The sequence below is a fragment of the Vigna unguiculata genome, chromosome 4, assembly GCF_037176805.1.
Source record: "Vigna unguiculata cultivar grain cowpea cultivar isolate G323 ecotype 2 chromosome 4, ASM3717680v1, whole genome shotgun sequence".
Classification (NCBI taxonomy): domain Eukaryota; kingdom Viridiplantae; phylum Streptophyta; class Magnoliopsida; order Fabales; family Fabaceae; genus Vigna; species Vigna unguiculata.
Genome location: NC_140795.1, coordinates 46,017,491 through 46,038,672, shown reverse-complemented (window position 1 = coordinate 46,038,672; position 21,182 = coordinate 46,017,491). Strand labels below are relative to the sequence as shown.

At 27.3% G+C, this 21,182-nt stretch overlaps 2 protein-coding genes across 2 annotated transcripts; one reads left to right on the top strand and one right to left on the bottom strand.

Annotated features, from left to right (window-relative positions):
- The first annotated feature begins 2,389 nt into the window (after nt 1–2,389).
- LOC114182451 (Leucine-rich repeat protein kinase family protein) lies at nt 2,390–6,002 on the top strand. Its single transcript, XM_028069320.2, has 4 exons — nt 2,390–3,021; nt 3,727–3,987; nt 4,085–4,957; nt 5,306–6,002. The coding sequence occupies exons 1-4, from the start codon at nt 2,586–2,588 to the stop codon at nt 5,785–5,787; spliced, it is 2,052 nt and encodes a 683-aa protein (XP_027925121.1). The 5' UTR covers nt 2,390–2,585; the 3' UTR covers nt 5,788–6,002.
- A 10,080-nt stretch (nt 6,003–16,082) lies between these two features.
- Nucleotides 16,083–17,319, bottom strand: LOC114181613 (uncharacterized). Its single transcript, XM_028068114.2, has 2 exons — nt 17,138–17,319; nt 16,083–16,931 (listed from the first exon to the last, which is right to left on the bottom strand). Exons 1-2 carry the CDS (start codon nt 17,192–17,194, stop codon nt 16,323–16,325), a joined length of 666 nt encoding a protein of 221 aa, XP_027923915.1. The 5' UTR covers nt 17,195–17,319; the 3' UTR covers nt 16,083–16,322.
- Between the last annotated feature and the right edge of the window lie 3,863 nt (nt 17,320–21,182).

The following is a 21,182-nucleotide window of genomic DNA, read 5'->3' as shown; positions in this document are numbered from 1 at the left end:
AATGGTATCCGTTGATTTTCATCATATATATATATTATTGGCACGTTGCACCGTCTCGTCAAGAATAACAAAGAAAATATTAAAATTGATAATGTAAATTTTAAAAACCTTCAATATTTTCTCAATAGCTAAATTATTTTAAAACACATTTAAATACCCTAAACTTTAGTAAACATTTTGTATCTATAGTATATTTAGAAAAGCTTATCCATAACATTTTTTAACTAAAATTATATCGTTCTTTTAAAAAATAAAACTGCTTTTTCATATATATTTTGTTCTAAAATTAATTTAAAAAAACTCCTTAAAACATATTTATAATATAAAAACGTCTCCAAAGCTTTAAATATTTTTTCTTGAACAAAAAGTAAGCTTTGAAGCTAAGCAAGAAGCACATAACTCGCTCAATAATTCTAGTTTGACCAATTTTGAAAAGTTAATTTTGATATCAATCAACAGTTTTGTATTCCTAAAGTAATTTTAAATACATATGATAGAATACAATCTTACTTTTAATTAAATTTTTTATTACTTGATTATAAGAAATGGATATATATATTTTTTGTGAAAAATATTGAACGGGGACACATGCAAGAATTTAAATTAAACCAAACAAATACCAAATTGAGTTTTTAAAGTGTACTAATTTTTTTTTTTTGCGATGAAATAATGAAATTAATAAAAAAATCAATTAAATATCAAAATGGATGCATTTAGCATTAAATAAGGTTTAAACTGACAAAACAGTACTCATAAATGCAGTTGAAAAAAAAAAAATCATGGATACAACTGCAAGCTGTATGTCCCATAATGAGATGATAAAGTTAGAGTGTCAGGAACAAAATTAAATGAAGTGAGATAAATCATACATATTTATAAAATTTATGAATTTTTTGGATTCAACATAAAAACAAAGTACGTGAAATAAGGTATTGTTGTAGTTTTTATTAGGACTGAAGAGTGAAAAGAAGGGGGTAAAAAAATGAAAATTGAAATACATAAATTAAAGAAAAAAGTGAATAAAAATTGACATTTTACTATTTTTTTCCTTATTTTTTAATGTAAACTACACTTTTCCTTTTCATTTTCTTATTTTCACTTTCCCATCTAAATAATCTCTTTTAATTTTAAGCAAATCTTAAGGAAATTAGAGAAAAATAAATAAAATATTTCTATTCTTATTTTCTTTCTACTTATTCTTTAATTCAAATAATTATTCATTAATTACCAATTTTTTATTTAAATATCTAATTAAATTTGAATGTTTTTATAAGTTTATTTTTAATCAAATTTTTATTAATATTTTGTTTATTAAATATTTTAAATTTTTATATCTTCTATTTATTTTTTTAATTAGATAACGTAATTGTTAATTTGTTTTCTTATTTTTTTAATTTAGTAAAAAACATAAATTTTACTATTAATATAGAATGATATTATTCAATGATAAATAAATTTGTTATTCTGGTAAATAATAATTATTTAATGTTAATAGTTTTCTCACAATAGAAATACTGATATAAAAATCATATAAAAAAATAATGATCTGGTTATGTAACATGTTTCATTATTAAAACAATAAAAAATGTTCATTATTTTATATTTGCTATAGTATTACTTTAAATTAATTATAAAATTCATGTGATAAAAACTTTGATTAACAAAAACTTATTTAATAAAAAATTAGTTAAGAAAATATAAAAAATTGAAAAAAAGATAATTAAAAATATTGAAATTAAAGAAATAATTAGGTTTTAATTAAATCTAAAGTAGAAAAATAAAGATAAATAAAGTGAGATAAACCACAATAACTAGACAGTAGCAAAATTTAAATTTAAATGAAAATAAGACAAATTCATTATGAGTGCCAAGTTAAGAATATTAATTAAATTTACATCATTCTCTCTGCTTTGTTTAGATAGGTGGAAGAATCTCTTTTGATTTTAGTTATCATAATAAAAATGATGATAGCATGCACCACACTGTGACACTATCTTACTTTCTCTCCACCCAAAAATAAAAATCCCTCTTTTCAGTTCCAAGGAATGAATACACAGCAGTAATATCAGAGAACAAATGTCACGTCCAAACACAAACTTTGAACATGCAACTTCACAACCCTCACACACCTTTTCAAGCTTCGACCAATCTAATGGTCAACACTGCATGTGCATCATAACTTCCATGCAATGTGCACCACTGCTTTTCACCCCTTTCTTTATTCTCACAAGATTTGTAGTTATAGTTACTAATCATGTTGCTTAAGTAAAGGATAAGCTACATTAACACCCTCTGTGTTTGGCCAAATTTGTCTTCAAATTTCTTCAATTTTTACACCTGTGTTTGAAGTTACTGTTTATTATTTTATGTTTCCTTTTCAGTTTCTGACATGTCCACTTCCCTGCACCTTTTGTCACTTCCACCACCACTTCTCTCTTTGGCCTCTTAGTAGAGAGAAAAAGAAAAACGCACAAAACCAGACACAAACACTGCTGTTACAGAATCTAGTAAAATAGTTTTCAGAACAACAACATAGAGTTGAAAACAATAAGTTTGGTTGAATCAGTAACCATTTTCATCTGAACATGGCTTGTTCAGTGCATCTCCTTCCACTCTTCTTCACCCTCCTGGTTTTGCTCTTCAACCCAACACGTGTTTGTGGTAATGACGAGCTTAAGGCTCTGATGGACCTGAAATCCAGTTTGGATCCAGAGGGGAGGTTTTTGTCCTCATGGACCATGGATGGCAACCCCTGTGGTGGATTCTTTGAGGGAGTGGCTTGCAATGAGAAGGGTCAGGTGGCAAATGTCTCTCTGCAGGGGAAAGGTCTCTCTGGGAAGCTTTCGCCAGCCATTGGTGGACTTAAGCACTTGACAGGACTCTACTTGCATTATAATTCTTTGTATGGGGAGATTCCAAGGGAAGTTGCAAACTTGACTGAGCTCAGTGACTTGTACCTGAATGTGAATCATTTGTCTGGTGAAATCCCACCCGAGATTGGCAAGATAGAGAAGCTTCAAGGTATAATGATGCCATTTTTGGTGTAAAAATTGAAACTTTCAGTGTTTCCCACCTTGATTTGGCTTCTTGTGGTCCTCTGTCCAAGGTTTTTTGTTGGGTCTTTTAAATGCTGTGCGATTGCGGGCTTTACCGAAAGATTTGAGCTTTGTTTTGTTTATTTGCTGTGCCATTGAGTTTCTTTTTGTGTTTGGTATTTTTATCCTTTTTTCTCCGTCCAATGGTTGGTTCTCTTGCACCGTGATGTTCCAAAATAGTTAATTCACTTGATAAGGAAAAAGAGTGGTAGCTTTGAATGTTTTTGCACTATATGGTTTTGGACCAGAAGGCGGTTTTTGCAACTATTAAGATTATTTTGAACAACCTGGTGTTAACTGCAAGAGGTAGGTGTGAACTAGAAAATTAAAGGATAACAGCATTTTTAACCTCTTGTCCCAGTTTCTGAGATCTATTTAATGTTTTTTTTTTTGTGGAAATCTCTTACCTTTTTTTTTTTTTGCATAAATGAAGGATTTATGTAATGCTACAATGCATTCAAAATTCTAGCATCCAAAATTGTTCATAAAAAAAAGTTCTAAACACATATCAGGATTTATTGCCCAGAACTTATTTCTTACTGTCTGCTTTCGCTTTTTTCGTAGAAATAGTGTTTGATTGGTGGTTTAAGTTTGGGAGTGTGCTTATCTGTTCTTTTTTCATGTTTTGCAGTTTTGCAGCTCTGTTATAACCAGTTAACAGGAAGCATACCTACACAGCTTGGCGATTTGAAAAAGCTCAGTGTTCTTGCTCTTCAGTCAAACCAGTTGGCTGGAGCTATCCCTGCTACTCTAGGAGATTTGGAAATGTTGACGAGGCTAGATTTGAGTTCTAATATTCTCTTTGGTTCCATTCCCACTAAACTAGCCAATCTTCCTTCACTGCAAGTTCTGGATGTTCACAACAACACTCTCTCTGGGAATGTACCTACAGGTATAATGATGCCATTTTATTGGTTCTGTTCTGTGAATTTCCTTTTTGATATTTTTATGTAACATAAGTTTAATATACTTTTCTTTGTTTGATGAAGCTTTGAAGAGACTAGAGGAGGGATTTGTGTATGAAAACAATGTGGGGTTATGTGGAGTTGGGTTTTCATCCTTGAAAGCTTGCACTGCTTCAAGTAATGTTAATCTCACTCGACCTGAACCTTATGGAGCAGGAGTTGGAAGTATCTCTAGAGATATACCAGAAACTGCTAATGTAAAGTTTCCTTGCAATACAACTCATTGCCAAAATCCATCAAAATCCAAACAAGCCACATCTATCACAGTTGGCATTGTTCTAGTAACAATTGCAGTATCAGCAATTGGTGTTTTGACCTTCACCGTGTATAGGCGCCGGAAACAAAAGCTTGGAAGTGCCTTTGATACCTCTGAAGGACGACTAAGTACAGATCAAGCCAAGAGTATATACAGGAAAAATGGATCTCCTTTGGTTAGCCTTGAGTATGCTAATGGGTGGGACCCTTTGGCTGATAGCAGGAATTTCAATGGGGATAAGCAAGATTTGTTTCAGAGCTTCAGGTTCAACTTGGAAGAAGTGGAGTCAGCTACTCAGTATTTCTCAGAGTTGAATCTGTTGGGGAAGAGCAACTTTAGTGCAACATATAAAGGGGTTTTGAGAGATGGATCTGCTGTTGCTATCAAGAGCATCAGTAAAACTAGTTGCAAATCAGATGAAGCTGAGTTTTTGAAGGGATTGAACATTTTGACCTCACTGAGAAATGAGCATTTAGTGAGGTTGAGAGGATTTTGTTGTTCAAGGGGACGAGGGGAATGCTTCCTGGTCTATGATTTTGTTCCTAATGGAAACCTTACACGCTACCTTGATGTGAAGGAAGGTGATGGAGAAGTTCTTGAATGGTCAACTAGAGTTTCTATTGTGAAAGGAATTGCTAAAGGTTACTTTCTATCACACCTTTTATTAAAATAGTTTGATTCTTCAACAATCAGCATCTTTTCAATATTCCAAGATATAAAGTATACATACACCAACCAACAACATGCTATTACTAAGAAAAATGTTTGGTGAATAACTGATAGCATTTCTTTTCTTGCTACTATTCATAGATGCTTCAAGAGATGCTATGCTAACACCATCATAATGCTTGAAATAAACACATGCTCAGTTACAAACCTATAGCCTAATTGTAGACTAAACTTCCTTTAACATTGTTGTGATCCATTTGCATTCATTTTGATGAAGTGATCATTTAATCACTGAACAGAAACCTTGTTTTCTTAACCAGGTATAGCGTATTTACATGCACACAAAGCAAACAAACCAGCCCTTGTTCACCAAAACATTTCAGCTGAGAAAGTGGTAATCGATCGGCGGTACAACCCGATGCTTTCAGATTCCGGCCTGTACAAGCTTCTCACCAATGACATTGTCTTCTCTGCATTAAAGGGTAGTGCAGCAAAGGGATACTTGGCTCCAGAATACACCACAACTGGCCGGTTCACAGAGAAAAGTGATGTTTATGCATTTGGAGTGCTTCTTTTCCAGATTATCACAGGGAAACAGAAGATCACAAGTGCAATGCGCCTTGCAGCAGAGTCCTTTACATTCCAAGAATTTATTGACCCGAATTTGCGTGGCAAGTTCTTTGAATATGAGGCAGCTAAACTAGCAAGAATGGCTTTACTTTGCTCCCATGAATCTCAATTTGAGAGGCCAACCATGGAAGCCATTGTTCAAGAACTGGGGAATTGTAGTAGCTGTCTTTGATTTGAATTAGTTTAACCATCAACACCACATCAGTTTTCTAGTATTTGGCCACTGGTTCATAGTCATGGTCATGGTGATGGTGACCCTTTAAGGCATGACATGTTTCTGTGTCCTTAACGTAGGACTAGCTTTTATGTGAATGAATGTGAATGCCTTGGACTTTGGTTTTAGTCTAGGTAAGTGATTTTTATCTCTATTTCTATTCATTTCAGCCATATTTATTCCCTCTAATAGTCTGCATTTTGGTTTTTCCTTTTCTTTTGTTTTAATCACCTTTTTCCAATCAACCATGGACAGAAAGCAAAAGCAATATAGAAATGAACTGTCATGAATGCAATGCATCAAATTCCCTAGTGCTACAATACTTTATTGCTGCTATTAGCACTTTGTAAAGCATCCATTCCTTTTTTGGATTATGGAATGCTGATTTGAGATTATTACTTTGTGGCTTCTTTTAGTGATGCTTTTGAGTGCTAGGGCTTACCACTTTCTTTTCTGTAGTGTAATGTAGGGTGAAAATTATTAAGCCTAAAAGTAATGTGTTTTTGAAAAAATGATAAAAAAAGTGATTTTTACATGAAACAGGTGCAACAGCTGATAGAAGTTTGAACAAACGTATACAAAGAACTGTAAAAACTGTTTCTTTCCATTAGAAACTGTGATGTTCTAAAAAGAAGAAACTCAAACAAATTTATCCATAAATAGGATTTGAGGCTAGCCTACCCTTGTGCTATTCTATTAATGTTTATAAAAAAAAAAAAAGATTCAAATGGTGTTAAAGTGGATCAGTTCATAAATATAGAAAATCTCTTCAATTAATCAAGTCACTGGTTGTGTTCATCAAGAGCCTACCAGCAAACAATGAGGGCCATTGATATGTGTTGGATCCAACTCACAGAACATGTTGTGAAGGCTTATAATTGCATGTTTCTTTGTGGTACATATGTAACTGTAATAATTGATTTCTGAGACCCCATGCAGGTAAAAGCATGTCTTGGTGAATTGTGGAATTGATGATTTACTGGAATGATGTCTTGTCACTTCTAATTCCCATGTACATTGGTTGATGAATTCAACAATGTTTTTTTTTTTTTTTTTCTTTTTAACTGGTGTTGACCTTGGCTCATCTCAATGAACTATTATTATATGACTTCTTTTTTATAAAACCTAAGCTATCATTGAATGAATAATAAAGAAACAGAGCAGGCTAAAGTAAAATATCAATGTTATTCATTGGTGGTGTATTGACATGATTCTTAAAAACTAAATAGTGGATCTTAGACTAATAATTTTGGATAAACAAATAAATATAAATACAAGCATACAATGAAATAATTACAACCTTCTTGATTACCAACAATGCCAACTACGAGTTTGCCCTCGTAAAGAAGCTCCAAAAATGGTGAAAATCCATAATGTTTATATTAATACAAAGGTTTAGCTAAAGGTGCCTTAAGGACATCGGTTAAAATAATGGATCTTGTTAACCATTGTCCTAAGGACACTAGTTAAGAATCATTAATATACATTGAATTTTACAAAAGTATATAGTTGAGTGTGATATTAAATAAAATCTAACTTAGTAACTATTAATGTATTTTTATTTTATTTAAAAGACAAAAATACTCATAAGTGTGATTTATATGTGTTTAATATTTTATTTAATGCTCACCAATAAAAGTTAAAAAACAATTAAATAATAAAATAACTATATTTTAGTGTTACTAAAAGTTAAATAAGTTTATATTAACTGAAAAACCAATAAAAAAGATAGGGTTAAACATTTAAAAAATTTACGGAAAAAAACAACTAAAATATTAATTTGAGTAGAGACCTTAAAAATTCTAAAGTATTTGTTTTGTATTAGTAAGTTATTGTCTAAAAATTTAAAAAGTATTTTTATCTTTATAAAATTTGTTATATACAGTTTTACTATTTTAATTAATATACTTAATTATTTCAACTTTTAATATAAAAATATGGAACCAATACGCATTAATTATTCTTTAACTAGTGTATTAAGGACACTCGTTAGCATTCTCCTAAAATAATTAATAATCATCAATGCAGTTTACTTTATTTAAAGGACAAAAATATCCATAAATATTATACAATTCTCATTTATTTCTTTGATGAAAAAAAAGTTAAAAATAACTAAATAGTAAAATAATTTTAACGTAATTATATCATTAAAATAATTAAATAATAAAATTATCTCATTTAGTGAAATTTTATAATTAATTTTTTCATTCATTCCTCAATTTAACTTTCTATTTTATTTTTAATTACACAATAAACTAGTTATTTATTTTTAAATTATTTTATATAATATTGTATTAATAATTTTTATTATAAAAATTATTGCAAAGTTCTAAATTTAATTTGAATCTTATTTTGTTATATTCTTTTAAACCACAACAGTATTATAATATTCATATTTTTAATATAATTTTATTTAACTACATTACAAATATTATTTAATTGTTTTAACTTTTATTTTATGCCTTTAAATGATAGTTATATAACACTTAAGATAAAGTTATAATTCATTTAATATTATACTTAATTATAAACTATGTTTATTAATTATATCTTAATCAGTATCTCTATGACACTAATTAACATTCTCTTTAATATAATAACAACTTAATATTTCGCAGGAATTATTGTAATGAAGCAATATAGAGTCTCTCGTTAAAACAAAAATAACACCTACTTATTAACATATGGAACAGTATATATAAGGTTTAAAAATATATAAATTTTTAAGGGCCCATCCTTTGTCCCCACAAATCCAGCCCAACATATTTAAGTGTGTTTAAGTGTGTATATGGACTTAGAATAGAAGATCTTTTGAGTTTGCATGGTGACATTTTCTAACCCCACCTCTATACTTTATTCTCTCACCCCATAACTATAATGAATTTACAAAAATATTTTTGTTTATTATTTAAATAAAAAGCCACACTTCTTTTAGAGTATTTTGAAGACTTTCCGAATTATGAAGTTTGTAATTATTTAATTTTTTTTTTTTGAAAAAAATCTATCCTTAAATATGTTCTGCATTAGTTGTTTCCAGAGGTTTGTAATTATTGTTTCAATAGTGAATTATAAATTGAATAATTCAAGATAACTTTTTCAAAATTATATTTTGGATACTATATTTAAGATTTTAGATTTCACAGTTGAATTAAAATATATTTTAAACTACGTAATCTGTATCATATTTAAATTTGAGATGGTATAATTTATGATACAGTTCTATATAATACCATCTAAAATATATTTACAGATGATATAATTTAAACATTCATAATTATATTTTAAATTACATAATCTGAAATCATGATTTTAAATTCTACAATCTAGAACTGTCATAAAAAAATATATTCGAGCAGTTCAGAATAATAGTTTATATTGATTATGAAGTGTTCTCGAATCTCGACAAGAGATCAAACTACCAGTGACGATGGGAAGGATATTTTAATCTTTTTATATCGTATGACAGGTGCATTTAGTAATAATCGGGTGCGATAAAACTTATCCAATGTTCCCACAATTATCCAATAATTAGCCCAGTTTTGATGTAGAATAATTGTTTCTTTAACCTTAGAGGTTATCATCAATCAATCTAGTTTGCTAATGATTAAACCTCATTAGAAGATTTTTTTAATCATTCTTAATACTTTTTTTCCCAGCTTTTATGTGGCCAATACAATGATACAATGTCGAGTGATTTATCATCGAAAAATATTAGTTATTAAGTTTTGTCAATAAGGGAAGTTGAACCCACGACTTAATCTATTTTTTTTTCTTCTAAATTTATTTGCAGTGACAGATCTTGACCAAAAATATTGGAGAGGTCAAAGTAATATAATTTTGAAATTATTAGATTTAATCATTAGTATAATGTTTCAAAAAATAACTTATTTACTAAACAACTTGATTATCTGTATAATGCTTTAAAATATGTGAAAAAGTAGAATTATCTTGTTTTCATCAATAGTTTTTTCTTTTATCACTTTTAAACAATGAATTTATTCTTTTACTCTCTATCAATATTTTTTTTTGTAAATAATATTAAAAAGTAATTATCATAATCTAATAAAAAATTAAGGCACATAATTATTAAAATAAAAATATATTATCAAATCACAATTTAAAATCAGTTATGAAAAAACACTTGATACGCTATTTTTTTTACTATATTCATAAAAAAATGAATAGACAAAAAGCTAATGAGATAAAAAATAATGTTTTCATTATCAAGTGAGACAAGAAAAGAAGAGGATAAATGAATAATGAAAGCAAAAATAATGAGTTTGTGTCTAACTTTTTTTTTCTTCAAAAACAAAAAGAAAACATACAAGAGTCTGAGAGATGATCACAATTTGTGAAAAAAAAAAACTAAAAAGACAATAAGAAGGAAAATAAAAACCATCTTAATAAATATTTGGTTTAATTATTCTTTTGATTCATGTTTTCTTAAAAAAATGTTAAGTTGATAATCTAGTTTTTTAGTCTCAATTTGGTCTTGATTTTTTTAAAAAATTAATGCAATTTGACGTTAAATTTCTTGAAACGAATCAATGATTATTTAATTAAAGTTGAAATGATTTGTTTTGTTGATGTAATTAATATAATCTTAGTGGTCAATTATTTTTCAAAAACTGTGACAAAAAAAATAAACTTAAATATTTTTATTCTTTATTATCTATTAACATGAAATATTGTGTTTTATAAAAGAAATAAAAAAATACACAATTTAATTTTCATCAATTCCTAAAATATACTACCTACAATTTAAAAAATTTAATAAATATTCAATATATATACATAATTAAAAAAAAATCAAAATTATGAGGGGCCATGGCACGTGCCTGCCCTCATTATCATCCGTCTTTATTTATTTGTCGAACTAGTTAGGAGAGGAGATTGAAAAACACATCCTTTTTCTCTATTCTCTTCCATCTAACTATTAAGTCACCTTATCATTCGTATATAATGGGTAACTTTTTCAATTCTCATCTCTGCTCAACGTAGAATTTAAACTCACTTAAATTCAAAAAACTTACAAGTTTGACCTTAACAACTTGTGATTTAATTTATGCAGAAGTGTATGGATGAGAGAAGGGTTTGCAGGATCACATGCAGAGTGATTGAGTAAACGAGGAGACACCAAGTGTTGTTGGGTGCTAATTAAATAGTTTGTGAATAATTTATTAGATTGTGGTGTGTCTGATAGCATATATAGTAGAGTTATCCATGCATGCAACATGCATTACAAAAAGATTGTGGTTGTGATTGCAGAGACAAAAAGCAGAAGGGCCATGTTATAGGGCAGGTAGCAACCCCCGTAACTATGTCTTTGTCTTCCTCACTTGGCTATAAAACAAATCATCCTTTTAGCCATGTAAGAATGTTGATTAAGAAGAAATTTTTTTTCTTTCATGTGTCTTTTTAGTTATTGTTTTTGTTTGTTTCACTCTCTTTTGTTTCAGAAGAAAAAAAATGAAAGAGAAAATTAATGGTTATGTGTTTTTTCATGGCCCATTTTTAATTTTTATAGTTTATTTTTTAAATCTTGAGCTTTTTAAAAAAAGAAAAATAGGTGTTTTGATGAAAAATAATAAATGCATTTTTAAAAGTGATAAATGAAAACAAGACATATTGAATTTCTTCACTTATTTTAAAACATGATACTATAGTGATCTAATTGTTCAACGAAAAAAATGTTAATTTAACATGGATTACTATTATTTAACAATCCTTTATAGAGGTAAAATGGTACTAATAAAAATGATATTTTCTATTTCCAAAGGAAAAGAGAGAGAAAATGTAGTGAATGGTAATTGTTCTACAACAGTAACTAAATCGTAAAAATCAATTTAGAAATCAATTATAATTTTTCATTCATAATAGTGATTATTTTAGTAATCAAAATTTTTTTTTTTATAAATTGATAACTAAATTGGTCACTATAATGACTAACAATTTTTTATTATTAAAATTGGTTATTAATAAGTCATTTTCTTATAATGTAAATATTTATTTTTATTATATTAATAATAATGATTAAATATATAAATTTTTAATATATTATTTTGATATTATAAAATTGGTAGTGAAGTTAATATTATATAATAAATATTTTTCTATTCAATTACTTTGTACTTTTGTTATCATATAATACTCGTTTTATGTAAATGATATAGTTCGATGATCTATTAGATTAGTTGAATCAATATTACTAGATTTATATTCACTCACTTCTACAATAAGTTTTATATATTGGTCTACATTTTCCAAATTCAATAAAAGAGAAGAAGAAAGAGTTAATAATATGAAAGAATGTTAGCTAAATATGAAAAGGAATATAGAATATATTACCCATCAATTTAAAGTGGGCATAACCAACTAACTGCATGTCTACGTTAGAAAAAGAATTGATACAATTAATCTATCAACTTAGGTATAAACTAATTGAACATTAATTTTAATTTATTTTTAATATTTATTAAAGTCGAATTTGAACCAAAATTAATTGTATTTAATTTTAATATTTATATTTGTTGAAGTTAAATTATATTAACAAACATCATAGTATTTATTTAAATTAGTTTTGTTTTGATTAAGTAATATTAAATTTTTTTTCTGATGTTTGTTTTAGTATATATTAGTTTAACCCATTTTCAATTTAATTTGTTTTTAATATTTATTTAAGTCGGTTTATTTTATTTGTATTTATATTCATTGAAGGTGTTATTGATTGGAGGTATTTTTTATTTTAATGTTTATTTAAATTAGTGTTAATCTTTTTATAAATTTATTTAAACTATCAGTCTAATCAATACTATTATTTATTTATATGTTATAAATTTATGTGTTTCTTTTAAGTTCGAGTGTATTTAAGTCCTAATTCAAATGCTTATATTTAAACATAAATAAAGTATTGTAATACATGGAAGTCTAAATCCTCGCATTCAACTCTTCAAAGATTATAATGAATGAATTGTCATATTGTTTATCAACATTTGTTAAATTAGAGCATTTCATACTTAAAATCAATTTTAAAAAATCAATACTAATTAATTAGTATTCTTGATTTTAAAGTTAGTTGCATATTGTATATGATAATTAATGTTAATTTTTACATGTTACCATTTTTCATTGATAATAAGTGTTAATATGATACTAGAGTCATGGATTAATATCATAGAAAAATTTATTGTTTGTTGTTTGTTGGATCTATTGTTTCATCCATTCTAAAGTCTCTATTACTTATTAATATTTAGTTTTATGCTCGAAATATATATGCTTCGACTTGAGAAAATTTGTTGGAAGTCTTACATCGACTAGACATAAGACTAATTTAAATATATAACTGAGTGCAAACATTACAAGAATATGTTTCATTAACAAACAATTTTAGTGACCAAAAGTTGTTTGTTACTATAATGATCAATTTACAAAAAAATTATTGGTTACTAAAATAATCAGTATTATAAATAAAAAAACATAGTTAATCGTTATATATATATATATATATATATATATATATATATATATATATATATATATATATATATATATATATATGAATGAAAGAACACTATCTTTTAGGTATGTTAACGGAAAACTTTAATCCATTATCCCTCGAAGAAACAGAAAAGGGAAAATAGCATGGAATGTTAGATCCTAATCATTTTGGTAATCAAATTAACCACATGTTAAAAAGACAGAAACCCAAAAAACATAAAGGCATCAATTAGACTATGTTTGGCTTAAAGTTTCGAATATATTTTTATAAATCTTAAAACTAAGTAACATATTCCAATGTACCAAATAAGCGGAAAATTTTGTTCTTTTAGATTAAAAATACTTCTAACGTTTAAGAACTTTAATTCAAATGTACTTTATTATATATAAGTTATTCGAGGTATGAGTAATACCAAATTCCTCTAGTAAAGTGTCTTGAGTTCTTTAAAAGGAAAAAAAAACATAAATAAGAAAAAAAAAACGAAATTGGTAAAACGAGTTGGCTTAAGTATTTAGTAGGCATATAACTCACACTGATAAGAACCTTTTGAGGGTTAATGTTTTGAGTATGATAAAGGAGTGTAAACAATTAGTATATTTTGATTTGTCATGTACAGAAGTTGAATTACCTTTAGTGTCTTATGTAAATATTTTTTTTATAAAAAAATATATATCATATTTGTTAATATAATTATAAATTGAAAGTTTCACATTAAAATAATAAGACAGTTAATTTATATATTAAAAAAATTTATAAAATTTAAGTTTTATAAGATAAAATCATATTTTTATGAATAACTTATAACATGGAAATATTAAATTCATCCGTATATCTTTCTATAAATTTCAACAATATATAGGACATGTATATCTACAAAAGGTTAAATACGTTTTTGGTTCCTAAACTTTTAGTGAAAATTAGAATTAGTTCATTTTTGAAACTTTAACTCAATTTAATCCCCAAATTGTAGAAATGAAATACGTAAACTTAGTCCTTTTAACCAATTTTTGTTAAATTTATTTGATATTTTAAACAGCGACAGATCTTCAACCAAAATTTTGGAGGTGTCAAAATGTTGGTTGAATTACTCTTTTAGTTCATTTTTTTGTTCAAAAATGTCAAGTTGGTCCTCTATTTTCTTGGTCTCATTTTGGTCCCGTTTTTTTAAAAATTGATATAATTTGATCATTTTGTTAAATTTCTTAAAGGGGAATAAGATTTTTCATCAAAATTGACATTAGGATTATGTCAATTACACTAACCAAATAAACTATCTTTAATTTTGATGAAAAAACCTTGATCTGATTCAAAAAATGTAACGAAAAAGAACTAAATTGCATCATTTTTTCAAATTTCGTGACCAAATTCAGATTAAAAAAAACTAGAGGTCCAACTTGATATTTTTGAACGAAAATATGAACCAAGAGAGTAATCACAAAATTTTTATATAAACTAGTAAAAATATCGTATTTGCTTTTTTATGATAATAAAAAATAATAAAATTATAATAATTGTTATTATTATAATTATATAAAATTAAATACAAATATTTTTTATAATTTTACTATAATTAATTTTCATCAATAATAATTAAGTTTAAAAAATTAGTCAAATCCAAAAAATGTTAAATTGAACAAATAATCACTTAAAAGATAATATTAATAAAATAATTATTTTTATTTTAAAAAACATTTAAAAAGTAAATGTGTACAACAACAAAAAAAGAATACCTTTAGATATAGAGATAATAAATATATTAAAAAAAAATTGGTGGGAAAGTACCATTGTACATGTATTGAGAAACTTAACGTTATATAATTGGAGATGATGTAATTCTATGGACAAAACCACAACCTCCACGTTAGAGAGGGTAGGAACCCTATAAGGTGTGGCTCTCTTATTATAGTTAAAGGCTAGTCATAGCGCAAAACAGTGACCTTAAGGTACTCTAATTGTTGTGTGCACAGCCTGTTATCTGTACCTGCTGCTTCTCACTGTCTTTGGCTTCTTTCACATGTATGATGCTCTGTGCCTTTAACTTTCTCCAATAAAAATGTGCATCTCCATTAATTAATGCACACTTTTTGTCATTCATAAGAACCTTCAATAATTGGGGTGCCAAAAAACTTCAATTCTCAATTTGACTGCATAAACTTTTGGCCTTATTCACCAGATAAAGTGCTCATCTTGAAGAAATTTTTAGGCTATCAACTAACACAAATTTGGTCAGGCAAAGAAATTGTTACACCATGTAGACAAAGGCCAATATAATAGAGGGTTTGTTGCACAACTTAAGGTGTGTTTGTTTATGCTCTTAATTATTAATGCAGAAATGAAGACTAGCCAAAAATGAAAATAAAATTGTATTTTGAAAGAGAGAACAAATATGGGAGAGACACAGAGAAAGAGGAGCTTTTACTTTCTTTTTCAAAAAATTTAACTTGCTTAAGTTTGGGAGAGCTTTTCATGAAATATGTTAGATTCTTGTATCACAAATAAATATAAATAAGAAAATAAAGAACACCACTTTTAACTCAACCTTAAAACGATAAGTTTATAGATTTTTTTAGTTATATATTATTTATCTTACTATTTTTTATCAACTTGAAAGTTTATCTCAACTTGAATATAAGAGTTTTGTTTCATAAGATTTACATGTAATTTTATGACTCAGAATGTCTGCTAGAAAACTTCTGGTATAACTTTGTCTTGTTGTGGTCATTTTATTTGCTACAAAGAGGAAATGAACACAATATTTTTGAGAAGGAGAATGGTCGAATTTTTGATCTCTCTTCATCAGAAGTACTTATGCAAGACAACAAACATTTTTTGTAATAATAGTAATAACAATATATCTATAAATTGCTATATATACATTTGAACTTTGACCAACACCAACTCCTCTAGTTTGATTGCAAAATTTAACCACTCCATTTTCCCTATGAAGTAATGGAAAAGTAGCATGGTGGCTTGAACCAAGCACTTAGCCACATGATCAAGCTTGAATCACTTTTCCCTGTGGAACTCTGATCTTGTACACATGTTCTTCACCAGTGCATTTATCTACCTTAACAATCCAACGACTACTTCTGGTCTTACTCACTCCAGATCCATGTTTCGGACTTGCAGCACTTGCTCCAAATCTTGTCACCAGAAGCCCTTTTCCTATAGGCAGCAACTGGGTTCTTGATCCAGAAGACCACCATGACCCTCTGCAGCTGAGTGCATTGCAGCCAACAACAACTGCACCATTTTGCATGCCACCATCTTGGATTGCCTTAACAATCTCTCCATGGCTCACATGGTTGCAATCAATCACCACAAAATCTGCTTGCCTCAACAAAAGTAGTTCTTGTTGAACCTCTCCAACAATGAACTGAACTTCACTGGCATTCACTCCAAGAACCTTTTTTGAGGCATTTAATTCATCATGGCTTGAGACAATGCAGACAACATGGCCACCGGTTTGATGTGCAGCACTGACTAATGCCAGCGTGATGGAGTCTGCTGCACCAGGACATGCCACAACCATCTGGTGCGCATTGTTGCCAGCAGCTAGTGCTGATATGAACTCTGAAACTGCTGGCTCTTTTGCCTTTTGACCCTGTTGAAAAAGTAACCAAAAACCACATCAGAAAAAACTGTGACAATATCAAAATTGGTGTTTTATTCATCTCAATCATTCTTGCAACAGAGATTTGTGTTAAGGGTCAATAGATTAAAACCAGTGATTGTAACTGTCTTGTGTATATATGGAAATAAGAAAAAACTTTGGTTAAGGATTAAGGTATGAAGAGAATACTAACTAACCATTTTCAGTGTGTTGAGATAGGCCTTTGTGGCATTTTCTGCAGACCAGCAAGCCATGGCTCTATGGAAAAGTGTTATATGACTCTTTTTTTGAGATTCTATGAGCCTTTTCTTGGGAGAAATGAAAGAGGGTATTCAAAGTTTTGATGAAAATGTTGTGTGCCTTGGATTTGATTTAGAGGTTATACATACATATATACATAGAAGCAAACATGGGATCTGGCTGGACACATGTGGTGGGTCATGGTCAAAAACGTGTAACATTTTAAAATATGTGTGACAATGGTATTTAATTAACAGGTTGTAGATTTATATATGTTACGATTTTATGTTTAAAAAGGTATTTTAAGAGTGAAATAAAAAATATTTAAACTATTTTAAGTATTAAAAGTGAAATAAGATTATTTAACGTTATAAAAATAAAAAGATTGTTTAAATATTTATTTTATGTGTTAGTTTTTTACATAGAACTGATAAGACTATGAAGTCTGGCTATGTCTCATCAATGGACGTGTCCCATGTTTTATGTTGTTCAATTTAATCGTATCTTCCTGTCCGTATCTGTATCTGAACTTCTTAGTAAGAAAGTACAAAACTTGTTAACTTGTTAAAGAAAATTAAGGATGCTGTGATGATTATGTAGTGGAATGATAAGTTATGCAGATACAGAGTATATATACATATATACTGATGGATTTCATCAATGTTTATGTTGACCAAAGAAAAATAAGTGAGTTTCCTGGATATACACATTACACAAAATCACAAAAAAGAACGTTGAATGATTTAAACTATTTATAAAAAGGAACCTAAAAACTTAACCGATTCGACTAACTTCATATCAGAATAAAGGACAATATCGTTTTGGAGTTTATCCAAATGTAGGAAATACACAAGTAATTTCCAAAATTTGGATTTTCTTCGTGGGCAATTAGGTAATTTACTTGTTCAAGTCCAATTGGTCCGTACTTTAGTATTTTCTTTTTATGTTTGGAGGAGATTTTATAAGTATTAATAAAAGGAAATCCCTTTGTACTTTAATGACCTCTTTATTTATTGGGTTAAATATGTTTTTAGTCTTTGAACTTTGGCTAAAAATTAGAATTCATCAATGGTTGAAATTTTGATAAATTTTGGTCCCTAAATTTTAAAAATGAATGAATATAGTTCTTTTAACCCAATTACGTTGACTTTTTTCAACATGTCGAATGTGTTTCATGTTGATATTGGAGTTGTTTACGTCGTTTGACACGTTCTCGGCTCAATATTTATTGAGAAATGCGTTCGAAACCTAAAAAAGAGTTAACAAAATTGGGTTATAAGGACTATATTCATTCATTTTTAAAGTTTAGGGACCAAAATTTATCAAAGTTTCGATGAGGGACGAATTCCAATTTTGAGTCAAAGTTCAGGGACAAAAAATATACTTAACCCTAATTTATTTAATTATACTTCACATACTTGATGTTTTAAATATTTATTTGAATATTGTTTAAATATTATTTTTAAATATCAATCATTTGATAAAGATGTGAGAGTATTTTTATTGAAATAACCTTTAAGTGATTCATGTAATTTGTTTTTTTGGAATTAGTCCAGTTTGAAACTTTGGACTAATTTAGTCATTCATCTTTCAAAATACGTAGATTTAGTCCCTTTAATCAACTTGTGTTAAGTTTATTTGACATTTCAAGCGTATTTCATAATAGTATTTAACTTAATATTAGAGCAAAAATGTGTCAACCATGATAAACAAATCAAATACAATTCTTTCTGAAATGTGTACAAAATATCAAATAAACCTAATAAAATTTCATTTATTAAAAGGACTAAATCTATGTATTTCAAAAGATAAAAGGCTAAATTGGTCCAAAGTTTTGAAATTGACCAATTCCAAAATTCACTAAAAATTAAGGGATTAAAAACATATTTAACCCTTATATATATATATATATATATATATATATATATATATATATATATATATATATATATATATATATATATTACATGCATTGTATGAAATGAATTTAAACTTATAACTTATTCTTTTGGAAGATGAGCTTGTAAAGTATGGTCTTATTTGTACTTGTTATAGAATGTTGCTCGAATAACCTAAGATCTTTATTAACTTCAGATTAAAAATTGAAATGTGTTAGATATTATTCAATTTTATCGAGTTGCTTTCTAATAGACAATAAATATTCGAAACACAATAATCAAAAAGCATAATTCAAACGACCAAACACACTGCATCACTGTATCAGTCAAAATATTCTGCCATTGTAGCTGTAATGTCCAAGTGGAAGGACAATTTTTTTTTTTTTAATTTTAGTGTGTCTGTATAAACATATAATACCAAAATAAAAATAAAAAATGTTTATTACAGACAAAACATTTATTGTTTAAAAATATAAACACATTCAATGAATATTATTATATGTTTCTGAAAAATCACGTCAAATTTAATCAATTAATCATTTGCTACTATTAATTAATCTTTTGAAGACAAAGTAATGAGTAAACATGTGAGAATATACAATGATATTTAGTGTGCATGCACACCAAAATCATGCTGAGCCGTAACATGCACAGTGGTTTTATTGTACGGATTATGTTTGCATTATGCACATGCACAATACAACAAAGGGAATATGTGAAAATATTTAAAAGAAAATTTAGATATATTTTTCTCTTTAAATATGTAAATTTTAACAAGTATTGATATATTTTATTTTTAGTTTAATAAAATTATTATCTTCATATAAAATTTTAATTATGTTAATTTTGTTTCAGCTTTTTAAATGGTTAAAATAATTTAACAAGTATATAAGATTAAGTAGTTAATTAAAAGATAAATAAGTATTTAATTTTTTTAATAAGATTAAAAAAATTAAGGAAATTAATATATCACTATTTATCATATCTACTTTATTTCTTAATTATTGAGAGCTTTAACATCAAAACCAAATTCAAATCTTTTAGAATACATAGAATGTATATATAATTGATCAAAATCAAATCCAAATCTTTTAGAATATGTATATAATTGATGCTGTTACATGTTTATAATTATATTAAGTTTAGGACATGAGTCCTCCATAAAAATAAGAGATGAACCATGATATTTTATTTTTTTACTTTGTAGAATCTAAGATTAAGCATATTTATTTCACACAAAGAATCACTTCTCCAAATTGTGCACATGTTTTAATGAATAATTTATAAACCACACTAAGTTTGACTCACATCTTAATTATTCTGTTTAATATGCAAAAAATAATTTTAGTTATTGAATAATTTCACTCAAAATTTTAAAATAAAGGACCTTGAGTTTGATAGGTGAACTAAGGTACGGTATTGAGTTAACAATCAACCGTTGCACGGAAAATAAAATACAAAAATTGAAGAATATTTAATAATTTCTAATAAACTAATACATATTTTCATTAATAAAGTTTTTGTCGTCTGTGATATTATTTTACACATACCACTCATATTGGATTACTTTTCAATTGTGCACCAAGCTCCATTCCTAATTGATTTTTTGCAGATTAATTTATGTATAGATTCATTTTATGATGTGAAATAGGTTTATTTTATTTTTGTTTTATTTCTTCAGTTAAAAATGTTAATAAAAAAGTTTATCTAACTGTCTATCATTTAAAACTATACATTGTAATAATGGTTTTCTAAGAACTGCATTTTAAATAATATTTATAAATAATGTTATCAAATTTGCTTGCCTCAAAGTAAATTTTCATTTTATTAGATTGAATTAATTCTAAATTTATATTTTACTAATATATATATATATATATATATATATATATATATATATACACTGACATTTATCTTTGGTTGGTATTATAATAAGTACGTTTATTTTCTGAATTTTTTTTTAATTGTTGAACAGGAAAAAAAAATGAATTTGCTTTTTACAAGTTAAAATTGAATACAAAAGTTTAGAACGAAAGTTTGAAAAAATTATATACAGATCAATTCTTGAATTTGCTAAAAGTGAAACTTGTTGTCGATAGTGTTA

Bases quoted from the DNA above. Each gene is read 5' to 3' on its own strand.
- LOC114182451 (XM_028069320.2), top strand. From the start codon at position 2,586: ATGGCTTGTTCAGTGCATCTCCTTCCACTCTTCTTCACCCTCCTGGTT. The intron at 3,988-4,084 runs GTATAATGATGC...TGTTTGATGAAG, and splicing joins CTCTGGGAATGTACCTACAG to CTTTGAAGAGACTAGAGGAG. The intron at 4,958-5,305 runs GTTACTTTCTAT...TTTCTTAACCAG, and splicing joins TGTGAAAGGAATTGCTAAAG to GTATAGCGTATTTACATGCA.
- LOC114181613 (XM_028068114.2), bottom strand. From the start codon at position 17,194: ATGGCTTGCTGGTCTGCAGAAAATGCCACAAAGGCCTATCTCAACACA. The intron at 16,932-17,137 runs GTTAGTTAGTAT...CTTTTTCAACAG, and splicing joins ATCTCAACACACTGAAAATG to GGTCAAAAGGCAAAAGAGCC.